Source organism: Triticum dicoccoides, chromosome 3B, assembly GCF_002162155.2.
Source record: "Triticum dicoccoides isolate Atlit2015 ecotype Zavitan chromosome 3B, WEW_v2.0, whole genome shotgun sequence".
Classification (NCBI taxonomy): domain Eukaryota; kingdom Viridiplantae; phylum Streptophyta; class Magnoliopsida; order Poales; family Poaceae; genus Triticum; species Triticum dicoccoides.
This window is the reverse complement of record NC_041385.1, coordinates 786,357,193-786,369,873: the sequence shown is the minus strand read 5'-3', so window position 1 is coordinate 786,369,873 and position 12,681 is coordinate 786,357,193. Positions and strand designations below refer to the sequence as shown.

General features: G+C 45.4%; 1 protein-coding gene and 1 long non-coding RNA gene across 2 annotated transcripts in view; one reads left to right on the top strand and one right to left on the bottom strand.

Moving 5' to 3' along the window:
* Positions 1-6,917: 6,917 nt before the first annotated feature.
* Positions 6,918-12,681, bottom strand: part of LOC119278467 (anthranilate O-methyltransferase 3-like) — an 11,666-nt gene continuing 5,902 nt past the window's right edge. Inside the window, exons 3-5 of the mRNA XM_037559818.1 lie at positions 7,700-7,730; positions 7,340-7,606; positions 6,918-7,259 (exon numbers count right to left, since the gene is read on the bottom strand). Coding sequence (XP_037415715.1) covers positions 6,918-7,259; positions 7,340-7,606; positions 7,700-7,730 — 640 coding nt within the window. The remainder of the gene's footprint in view (positions 7,260-7,339; positions 7,607-7,699; positions 7,731-12,681) is intronic.
* LOC119278469 lies at positions 8,029-11,599 on the top strand. The gene is made up of 4 exons (XR_005137811.1): positions 8,029-8,387; positions 8,486-8,629; positions 8,735-10,231; positions 10,468-11,599. It is a non-coding gene; the product is annotated as an uncharacterized LOC119278469 (long non-coding RNA).

The following is a 12,681-nucleotide window of genomic DNA, read 5'->3' as shown; positions in this document are numbered from 1 at the left end:
CAATATTGTTTTTTGCGGGGTTGTTCTTTCAAATTTTACATTTTCCTGATTTTGTTTCTTCTTTCCTTTCTTTGTTTCCTTGATTTCGCATTAAATTACATGCACTTTTTTTATGTATACATAACTTTTTCTGTAAAATAAGGTGAAAACTTTTCTAATTTATTGTCCTTTTCTTTACACTGCTTATCCTTTTTTTTCTGTTCCTAGTTTTTCTGTCGCTTATATATGTTAAAATGTGCAAGTTTTTTTTACTGTTTTATGTTATTTTAAAAATGTTCAAAACATATATAAAAATGTAAACATTTAAAAGAAATGCCCATTGTGTATTCAGATATATTGTTCATCATGTATAAAAGAAGTCCATTAAGTGTTTACAAAGGTTCATCAATCATTTAAAAATATTCATTGTGTATTTAAATATTCATGGTGTACTTAAATAGTGTTCATTGTGTGTTTCAAAATTTTTCTTCATGTATTAAAAAGACGTTCTTCTCCTTTTTTTATTCCCATTTTCCTTTTTATATTTAAGTTTCTTTTCTTTTCTTTCAGTTCCCGTTCCTTTGCGTATGTTATAAAATGTGCAAACTGTTTTTCAAAAGAGCTCATCATGTTTTTTAATATGTTCAGCTCATATTTCAATGAAATGTTCAACATATATTCTGAAAGTGATCATCATGTTTTAGAGAATGTTCATCATGTATTTTTTTAATTGATGTATTTAATAATATTATTCATCATGTTTATAGAAAAGGTTCATCATCAATTTAAAAATGTTCATCGCTTATTTCAAAAATTGGTCAGGGCGTATTTAGAAAATATTCACCACGTTTAGCATTCAAAAATGTTCATCGCGTATTCAAAACATGGTCAGGCTGTATTTAGAAAATTTTCATCGTGCGTTTCAAAAATGGATTTCTCTTATTTTTTTGAAAATGAATTTATAATGGTTTTAAAAACAATTAGGAAAAGGTATGTCATGTACATTAAAAAGTGTTCATCACGTTTTAAAAAAATCCATCATGATCTTCAAATAGTTTATCAGTGTTCAGAAAAATCTACACACCTCTTAATCACCTGATTTTAACCACTTATAAAATTACATGAACATTTTTAAATATGTGAACACTTATTTAAAAAGTAAACAATAGAAATATGCCAACATTTACTGAAGATATTTATCAAGGTATATTTTCTAGGACATTTCTGAAAATAGAGAAAAAATTAGAAATAACCAAAGGAAAAATTGTGTGTTAACCTACAGCTGTTTTTTTTTTGAGACAGACCTACAGCTCGTGTCCGCCCTCGCACACCCGTGCCAACCCAGCATGTTTTACATTTCTTTTTTGAGGATCACAAGCAAGAGTGGGCTTCTCACGGCCCAGAAGGCCTGATCAACCGTGATCAGCGGATGAGAACTAGCAAAGTTGAACGCCGGCGGGCGCCGGGCGGCTGCCAACGGGGACTCCCTCACCAAGCTGAAGCCACGCTGGACGACATCGAGATCGAGTATCAGCATCTCTGCTGCCTCCAATCAGGGCTCACCGTGCCTTCTTACCAAGATGACAAGAGAAATCTGGTGAGGCGGCTGCTCGTCGACCTCAACTACTCCCGCGTGAAGAAACCGGATCCTGAGGCGCCGCAAGAAGTTGGAAAGCATGATAAAGAGAGCACACCGGCCCCGACGAAGAAGAGCGATCCAAGGAACAAAGGCGCGGCGAACAGCCCGGTGTCGACCATGTCTGTCTGCTGGTCACCTCAAGCTACAACAGCGCCGCCGTTCAAGTTCAGGAAATCCAGTGAGATGGCCATGGTGTGAGCCAGCTCCAGTAACCTCTGTTTGAGCATAGCCGCTCTTGATCAGGCCTGCGCGCCTAAGCCTTTGTTTTTTCTTTCTCTTTAATGCTTTAGACGGCGGCGGCAGGAAGTTTGGGGGCGGGCGGCTGCCGACGGGAACGCCATCGCTGGCCTGGTCATCGGTGGTCGTGGTTGTCTCCCTCCTTGCGGGGGCCTCCGTCGTCCACAACGTCTACAAGCCCGACATGGTACACTAGTCTCTGTCATCCACCCGTACCTTTCCCCATGCCCGCAACCTGTTCGACGCAATGCACGCTCATGGCTCACCACTCTTTCATTTCTCCCGACCCACCGCGCAGACCATTCCGCAGGTGGAGATCACCGACGGAGGAGGCGGCGGCAATGACGGCAAGCAGAGCTGAGCTGGTTTCGCGGAACCATGTGTGTCTCCAACCGTTTCTGTCAGCGTATCTCGTTATGGAGCACAGCACTCCACTCTAGAGGAGCACAGCACTCTGCTAGCTGCTCGTTACCCACTGGAATCAAACTAACATTGGTACTATGATTTACACATCTTATTCAAAGGGATTTACTCTTTGTTGGACATATTATGTATATGTTCATGTTTTCCGTAAACCATTGAGAGTTTAATAAGGATTTAATTAGTAGGTGAACATGGCAAATCTTGGGCCGTTCCAGTACGGTGCTGCTAGTCACCGGCCGATCGGCCGAAATCCATATCGGTGACCCCAGCGCCGTCCAATGCCTTGCATTCTAATCGTTGAATCACATTTCCTCCCTGTTTTAACTTTCCTCATCGCGCACGCGTCTTCCTCCTCTCTTCCGCACCGCACGCCTCCCACCTCGCCCAACGAGCAGGTCGTGGACGGCCGTCCTCACAACCCGTGGCTCACCGCCTTTTACCTCGCCATTGCGCATGAGGGTCGTGGGCGCACCGCTGGTCATGGCTATTGCAAGGCCTTAGCATCCCTCATAGTTGGTTGCAGACACCTCCATTGCTAGTAGCGTCACTGCCACCAACATCGCTCGGCTCGTCACCGTCGGCTTGCACCACGGTGTTGCATGCAGCGATTGCTATATCCGATCCCATCATACCCCTTCCCCTCCCTAGTTGTAGCATCCTCAGTTGCCAATCGCAGCATCCGGCCGTGCTGGTACTAGCTTCCACGCACCGACGATTTGCAGCATCCGTGGTAGCCGGTCGCATATCCCTTCCCTGTTTGTTGTAGCATTCCCAGTTGTCGATCGTAGCATCTGGTGGTGCCAGTCCCAACTCACACGCTCCGACGGTTGTTAGCATCTGGGATAGCCGACTGAAGTGATGCCAACTCACGGTCTAAGCATCGCGGGTAATCAGTTTCAGTGTCATAGGTCGTCGGCCTTCGCAACTCCCCTCGCCAGTGGCAGCTTGCGATCGAGCCAGTTGTAGCTTATCGTCATGCCCATCCCAGCATCATGTGGTGCCGATTGTAGATCGTGACCAAGCTGCTTGCAGCTTGTAGACATGTCCCATCCCAGCATAACATGGTGCCAGTTCTAGCTCGCTAGCTTGCCGGTTGCAGCTTGCTGCCGAGATGGTTGTAGCTTGTTGTTTTGCCCATCCCAGCATCCCGTGGAGCCGATTGTAGCTCGTGGCGAAGAAGATTGCAACTCGTGGGCATGTCCCATCACAACATATCATGGTGCCAGTTGTAGCTCGCCAGCTTGCCGGTTGCAGTTTGTTGTGGTGCCGTTGCTGCTCGTAGAACCCGTCGTCGTTGCTTACAGCATCGGTCATTGGCGCATGTAGCATCTCCCAGCACTAGATCGTGTGTCATCATCTGATGCTTGTAGCAGCACGATAGCAGTGACGTGGAGACGGTGCGCTGGGCTCATATCTGTGCTGGTGACGTCGTTGTTCGCCGTGCATCAGTCGCATCATCCCTTCCAACAAAAGAGGGTTGGCGCACGGGCGGCCTTGCAGCTCCCTTGCGGAGCTTGGTGCAGGAGGGGAAGGGGAGGTGCGTGCTTGCAGAGGAGACTAGGTGCGTGGTAGAGAGAGAGGGAGGGAGGGGGAGAGAGCGCGCCATAAGCGGTGATAAGGCTGAGGGAGTGGGCGGGGCATTAGGACGGGCCCATGGAAGGGACGTGGCATACGCACCGGTCGTCTTGCTGGAAACGTTTACCCCTTCCAGAACAACATATCTTAAGGATTTGGGCCTTTCACCATACAACCGGGGATTGTTGTACCACAAGTACAAGAAGATCCTTCAATTCTCTCCTGGTACCTATCTTTTGGCATACAAATAATCACCTAGGCAGAATAGACAGATATGGCTTGTTTGGATGCCTGCACCATTTCTTGGCTATTTGTGTTTGTGGCTCAACTAGCGGATACAGGAAAAAACATGTCATAGTTTGGTCGCCTGCACCGCACCGCCAAGCAGTTTTATGCATGGTGTTTGGTCGCCTGCATGTATGCTTCTGGGGTGAGCATATGCAAATCATAGATGTTTCGTTATGTGCAATGTGTTGTTTTGCTCACCCCTTTCAAATCTGGTAAACTTACCACCACTATGCACCACACTTCATAGCTTAACACACAACACATAAACATGCAACATGAGTTTCTAGGGATGCCCCTGCACAACATCATCAGGGTGTTTCCTGAGCAAAATATGGATCGTTTCAGCAAACACCAATATGACTACTAACTTCACAAAACTTTAGTTCACCTGGTCTAGGTTACATGGCCCTTGACAGACGCGCTTATGACATTTATAGCGGCAGATTGTGGAGTTCTTCACGTCATAGATCTGAACCTTCAGGACGAGGTTGCTAGGCTTGACAACGTGACGACGACAATGTCGTCGGGCCGGGCTTGATCTTGTGCTTTCGGGAGAAGTACTGCTGACCTGCCCCAACACTAGCTCGTCCTTGAAGTCCTAGACCAAGATGAAGTACTCACACCACTTGTGGTGGAGAGCTTGACGACGCGTGGAGGGCGGACATATATCCACTTTTGCCTCACAGATTGAAAAGTCGTGGGGACGACGAGCATGGCGATATCTTTAGTGTCCCAGATCTGCACATAGAATCGATGTGGCATCGATGTTGCCGGCTCATGCCCAATCCTCGATAGGCGGCCAGTCTTGGGAAGTGACTTGGCAACCTCCTCACTTCTTTCCGGCAAGTCAATCCTTGCTAGCCATCGGTTCTCGGTGATCAAGTCCTCGATGTCCTCCGTGCCTTCGATGACTAGGGCCTCATGACAGGCTTGATCCCACTCAGGCTTCATCACCATGCAGTTCAGTAGAGAAGGGTGAGCAAATCCGTTGCACTGCACAACTAAGCACTGATCTGAGCAATGCCTAGTGCTATGATGAGTACATCGATAATAGCTATGGCCATCGCGTTGATCAGTGCACTAACATAGCAATGTGCAAGCCGACTAATCATAGCACTGATCCGATGAGTGCACTGATCATAGAAACGTCATTGAATTGAGTGATGCACTAATCATAGCAATGTGCATGCCCAGTGATCATAGCACTGACCATAGACGCCGACACCGGCGACACCTGATCCGCCTCCGCTAGCAAGCTGTTGTAGTGTTTCTTTGCCTACAGTAGGGTGAAACCGGACGTCATCAGCTCTTGCACCGAAGTGGGCGCCTGATCCTCATCCCGGGTCTCCTCCATGATGATCTCCGCTATCGCTGTAGGGTGGCCCTCCTCCTCCTCCTCCTCCTCCTCCTCCTCCTCCTCCTCCTCCTGCATCCCTGACACATTCAAGCTCTGCTTCGGAGAGCTCAAAATTTAGTCAGCCGCGATGAGGGCCTGACACTGATCCTCAGTGGTGTGGCGACACGACTCCACCAGCCATGAGAGGTCTTGGCCATTGCAATGGCGAACGACAGACAAGGACGAATGTGGGGTGGTCAGCAGGCAACTGGAATGGAGGGAGAAGGTGCTCGGAGTGTAGGATTTTGAGGTATTGCTGGCCATCTTTAGATAGCCTTGGCAGGTGGAGCATCAGGTTGAATGCGCGCAGTCGGAGTAGGCTTCTTGTTCGCCATGCCGGTGTGAATGCTAGACAGGTGGACGGTTGGGCAGCTGACACGAATGCACGTGGGAAGCCATCACATTCAGTCACGTCCACTCTGACTGGCATGAATACAATGCGAAGAGTGAGCAGACGCGGCGGAAGAGGGGTTTTTGGGTGGGTTTGTGTCATTAGAGTCTTACGTGGCGGACGTCCCCAAACCTCCCCTTCATTTGGTTTCAGTTTATGGGATTCATACATCTAGACCAGTCTGAACAATTTTGATGACCACCATTGGATGATTTACATGTGATTAGATGAACCCCCGGTTGCTGTTTCCCTACAGTCATGTTTGCCTCCTATTCCTATTTTTAACGAGTGACCGCGTCGGCAGGCCTCTAGAGGTTTGGTTCTGCTCGCCTGCAGATGTAGGTAGCGTGTCCCTCTATGCCATTGTGGATGCTGTATAATTTATTTATTTTTCTGTTGTTTGCTAGTTTCTCATGGAAACATGAACTGCGCCGGCCTTTTATGCAACTATTGTAAAAATAAAAATCGGATTCTTTCATCTTAATAGCTGGAATTACGATGGTTGAATATCCTAAATACAAGTCTTTTTTAGAGATTTTAATGCGGACTACATATGAATCAAAATGAGTGAATCTACACTCTAAAATATGTCTATATACATACATATGTAGTTCTTATTAAAACATTTTAAAAGACTTATATTTTGGAACGGAGGGAGTAGAAGGTTGAATATATCTGATACATTTCGTCAGTCCCATTGAATACTTATTATAGCTTTCAATTTGCTTTGAGCAAAGTGTATGTTCCTTTCCTTGCTAGAGAGAGATGGAGCGAGTTGGCGGGCAACAACATTTGCTAATCTATTATTCTATATACATGATAGTTCCCTCTTTATTTATTTTATTTGCGGAAAATAGTTCGCGCTTTATTAATCGCTTGTGCATCCATGAATACCGGAACGCCACAGAATGCAGTTTACAGGGTGAAGCAGCACATATTGCTGCCTCAATGAATGTGGTGCGTACCGTAAGCAGGGTAGTACCTGATCATCATGCCTTTGCAAGGGATACAGCCAGCACAGCTCGCGAGGTTCTGGCATGATCGTCCTGCATGCCTCCCTCGAGGCTCAAGCGCCTTTCCATGACCCTCACAAATTCATCCATGATTGCTCCAAAATGCTCGACTATTATCGGCTCAAATATGGCTCTCTTCTGTTTCACCAACCAGCTAGGGGTGAAAAGCGCTCTGTCCATATCAGCCGTAGGATCATACACCCGCATATCCCTGATAGAAAATGAGCCCTCTTCTTCGATGATCTCCTTCAGCTCTTCAGCAGAGGGTCCATACATAGGAATGTAGAAAGAATCAAATTTCTCCATGGCGATGACACCCTGTCAACCATACCATAGGGAGCGTTCATGAGCGAATGATAGAATGCTATGCAGGAGAAGAAGAAAAAATAATGATGTACCTCTGAGGCCATAACACTTAGAATCTGAGCTGCGGTTTCCCAGATGTGAAAGAAATTGGAGGCGATTACATCAGAACACCTCCCTACAAGGGAAAGAACCATCCGGCCTCCTGGGACCAATTCTTTGGCTCTCAGCTTCAGGAAGAGGGTAAAGTCTTTTCTGAACTGCCGCGCGTAAGCCTTACGGACGATAGGGAGCCTTTCATGCCTAGCATGTTGATCCATGTCGTACGCAGGGATATGGTTCCTCGTCAAATCTTCAGGAGCCTGTAAAGATAAGGTGTTTCTTACAAAATCGACAAGTAATGCAATGGATAAATCCATTAATGAGTGGATGGGTGATAGGTCCACCGTCCACACCTTTGAGAGCCAATGCAAGCTGTTGGATGAGCATCGAGAAATAAGATCTCCAGTCATCCTCCCGCCTCCTCAGCCGCTCGCGATCCCTGGCCGTTGGATCGAAACGCTTGATCGGATCTAGGCCGTCGGATCGAGCCTTCTGATGACCTGGGCTGTTGGATCACAGAGGAGCCCTGTAGCAATGAATAGTTTCACCCCATTCGTGCCACCACGCGTAATTCCGGCGCCCCCACAGGGGCATTTTCGTCATTTCACATGGCTGGAAAAATATCCAATAGCGACATGCGCGTGACCTAGCCGTCGCTCCTCCCGCACTCGCGCAGCCGCCGCCGCCCTCCCGCACTCCTCCCCCGCAGCCAGCTCCTCCCGCCTCGCCTCTCTCTCTCCCTCCAAACCCTAGAACCTTACCCGCGCCTCCCAGACCCGCCGTCGTCGTCTTCTCGCCCAACCGGCCGCCATCGCACCGCACGCTCGTGCGCAGGGGCGAGAAGGGGAACCAGCGCCCGCTCCCGGAGCGCGAGGAGGATGTGGTGATGCAGCGCCCAAATCCACAGGGGGGGGGGATCGACGCGCCGTCGTCGACCTGAGCCGCCACCGTCCTCGAGGTCGGCCATGGAGGGGGGTCCGACCCAGCTGCAGCCGTGGACGGCGACACCCCAAACCCTAGCATGGGGACCAAGCAGCCATGGTGAGGCACTGCACCGGATCCCTCTCCTCTTCCCCCTTCTTCCACGGATTTCTCCTCTCTCTTTCTGTCCCTCTCTCGCCATGGTCTCGTCTCTGTAGGAAGGAGGCCAGCGGCGAGGACGATGCCATGGTCCCTGCTGTGCTCCCGGATCTGTCGCCCATCTGCCCCGACCTGGCCCTTCTCATTCCCGCCGGCCAAGCGAAGCCGCTCGTGTCGCTGTTCTACCTGACGAGGGCATCGTGGTGAGTTGAGCCTCCTTCTGCTAGTGCCACTCCCCTTCGTTGTGCTGACCTTACTTAGCCTCTCTCCCTCTCTCACCACTGCTCCTTCCATCTTCCGTCGTGCAGGTTGCCGTTGCTGTTTGCAGAGACATTCGAGGATAGGTCATGTTGCTTGCAAAATGGGGAGGGGATTAGATGATGTGTGGCATACACTGGCTCATTTGCATATACAAAAAAATTAGGATCAATAAAAAAAAGGATGTAGTGCTGGGTGCATAGCTGGTTGCATTTCCATGACTGTTCTACACACTAGGCATACTTTGTGATCTGCTTATGAATTGTGAACTGGAGTGGAAAATCACATGCTTTTAATTTTGGGAAGAGGTCAGGACATGTGCCTTTTGGATTGGTCTGGTGCATTTGGATTGGTCCACTTGGCTCGTGTCTGTTTAGTCTTGTGTTTTTAATTGGCACCTTCATGTTTGCTTGCTGGAAAATGATGTTCTTTGTCGAGTGACATGTGAAAAAACGAAGGGTTCGGTTTGTTTTGTGTTGGATTGATGCTTCTGAAAGAGAATAGAAAGAATGGCATGTTCATTGGCCTCTGTTGTTTGGTGTGGTCTGCCTAGGTTATTATGATTTGGTCTCCCTAGCCGTTGATGAATGCATTAAGCGAACATTTATTATACTATCTATGCACATATTATCTCAGATCAGCAACTTTACTTGTCTTGCTCTATATGGATATCCTCTACTGTTTCTGTAAAATAAATAACAAATTCAGTTTATTCATTATACATAAATTCTAATATAATGGGCAGCTATTTTCTGTTAGTATACTTGAAATGATATTGAGGTATGCTCCCCTGTTTTCATCCATGTACTACGTAGATGTAGACTGACATTTAAGCTTTGATCATGAATTCATAAATATGACATCAGTCCAAATATTCCAGACATAAACTATTCCCATGAGAGGTTATACTTTGTGTTGGATGGATATTTCTGTATAGGAAAGATAAATTTATTCTTTATCAACCTACGGTTCGATGTATAGCAGTGGGAGTGAGCTCTTTAGGTAATGATCTTGCTCTATCTGATGCTCATGGGGCAAAGAATGTCATTCTTACCCTATAGATTAGTAGATTATCAAAAACAAAATGCCCCGTATTAGTATTATGTGGCTAGAGCGCAACTTTGAAAAGGCCAGCCTTGCTCTATCTGATTGTTGATTTATATATTTTCCTCTAGAAATGAACAAGCTTATTTTATGGTTGTGAATTGAAATGACCGATGTTTCATTACTTCTTGATTATTGACCTCTTTTTACATTGGCCAGTCGTATATAAAGGTTGCACTTACATTTTTTTATATGGAAGATGTCAAAGAGTTCGCTTAAAACTGGCACGACCTACATAAGAAAGATAAGATGGGTGCATTTGCTTTATTTTAAAAATACACTGATCACAAATATTTACAGATTTCTTATCAGTAGTTTGCATAATTGTGTTCTCTAACTGATCTGGTATTTCATTTTTATCATGATACTATGCAGATACAAATTAGTGATTATCAATTGATATTTAACATCACATTTGGTAGTGGAAGATTTAGTAAAATAAGGTGGGTACATATCATTGATCAGTATTTGGTGTTTTTCGACCACATTAGTTAGTAGTTTTTTTAGTTTTGGTTTATTTTTGTTCCAGTATACTTAAAGTGCTGGTATTTGCTTCTGAAAATGGCTTTGGTAACACTGAAATATATCTTTGACTTGTGACTATGTATTAATTATTTATGTGCTGTGAATTGAGTGTCAATGTGTTCTATAGTACTGACAGGTTAGAGTTTGGTGCCAGGGTCGTTGTTGGGTGCGTGGCTACTTCTCCTTGGGATTCGGCTACTGTCTCAGGTGCTCAATGTACTACTGCAATACATGCACTGCAGTTACCAATCTTCGTTTTCTTAGTAGTATTGATGTGTTATTTCCTTCGAACTGTCTTGTTGAGATTGCCTTCTCCATTTGGAGGTATCTCTTTCTTAGTTTGTTGTGGATCCATGATATTTTAGTGATTATAACTGGTTCATATAGACGGCGAACTGTAGTTGCCATTGTGGCTGGTGGGAAATTTAATAATAGCTGCATTTTGGTTCTCTATGTGCCTTGACTAAAATAGTAAGAGATGGTTCTGAACCAAAGGATCGGTTCCTCAATTCCCCAGTTCGTAAAATTGTTCAGTCTGACCACCGGTTACCTGACTAGAATGCTTCCCTGTTCACCTTTTCTACTAAAAGTCAAACAGTGGCATTATTCCTTTTTTGAGTTATATGTATGGAATCAGTGACGACCAAAGCACGCAAATTTACTGTCCTAAGTATAAGTAATGTGTCTGTTTGGGTTGTTTGCCTACATGACATGCATTCTATAAGGTGCACGTCTCTTTGGTCGCTGATGTTATATATGTTTACTCAAATAATCATGAGAGTTTATGTCTGAGTAAATGTTCATAAGAGGATATAATGTGAGTATACATGTTAATATTATTATATTGTTTCATCAGATTTGTTTGCTTAAACGATCCAAGAATTGAATGAACAATTGTAATGAAGGACCCCTCTCTCCACTTTGAAAAAAATACCCTTCCTATTAATTATGATATATACCTCCTTGATGTGCCTTCCTATTTTCCTAGCATGTGCCATTTAGTTCCTTAATTTTTTCTACTCTGCAATTTAACTTTATGTGTTTGATTAAGCTTTGCAAATTGTTTTTTACTGATAAACAATGAAACCTTCCTTACACAGGTGGTTTGCTACAAGCTTTAATAATAAATTTCCTTTGGATGGTTCACATTTTATTGAGAAACAACTGTGGTGACACAATCATTAGTAGAAAAGGGTGCAATGATCCAGGCCGGGTCAGCCCATTAGTCCCGGTTCAATCCAGAACCGGGATCAATGGGGGCATTGGACCCGGTTCGTTAGCCCCGGGGGCCGGCCGGGCCACGTGGGCCATTGGTCCTGGTTCGTCTGGACCTATTGGTTCCGGTTGGTGGGACGAACCGGGACCAATGCGCCTCGCTCCTGGGCCACCACCATTGGTCCCGGTTGATGGCTCGAACCGGGACCAAAGGCTGTCCTTTAGTCCTGGTTCATACCACCAACCGGGACTAAAGTGTTGGTCCTTGTTGCGGCCAGAGTTTAGTCCCACCTCGTCAACCGAAGGGGGCTCACACCGGTTTATAAGCCCCTCCCTCTTTGCCTTGTTGAGCTGCTCTCAAAGTGAAAATAGATGCCCTTATACAGGAAATTTGACCTAAATTCATATTGAATTTCTCTGAAGTTAGTAAAAATTTATTATGAATTTAGGTCTAATTTTCTCTATAAGCGCATCTATGCTCATTTCTGAGTAGTTTTTTATATATATTTTTTTCTTTTTTGCTATATTTATTTTTTCTTTTTATTTCTGAGTTGTAATAAGTCATTAAAAATAAGCATCTATGCTCATTTTTTAGTTAAGTTAATCACAACTATTTTTTCTTTTATTTATTTCTGAATTGTAATAAGTCATTAAAAATAAGCATCTATGCTCATTTTTAGTTAAGTTAATCATAACTATTAAAATAAGTCATTAAAAATAAAAAAGAGGCGTACTGCTCGTTAATTTGCTTCAAGTCTTTCAGAATAGTGTCAACTGCACTGCACATAGCTCTGTGCAGTCTACCCTATTCCTCAAGGCTTGAAGCTAACCAACGTGCAGGTGAGCATTAAGCCTCTTCTTCATCGTCTCTGCACTCAGGGCTTATAAACAGCTGCGAGTGCCTCTCCCTTGGCAAGGTGGGACTAAAAAAACAGCTGCAAAAATAATCCACTAAAAAACAGTTGCAGAAAATAAAAAATTAGACGGGTCCATTGGTACCAGTTGGTGGCGCCAACCGGTACCAATGCCCCTCTTTGGTACCGGTTGGTGCCACCAACCGGTACCAATGCCCGCCTTTTGTCCCGGTTGGAGCCACCAACCGGGACCAAAGGTCCTCGTTTCCCGCCCTTTGGGCTGCCGAAAAGAGGCCTTT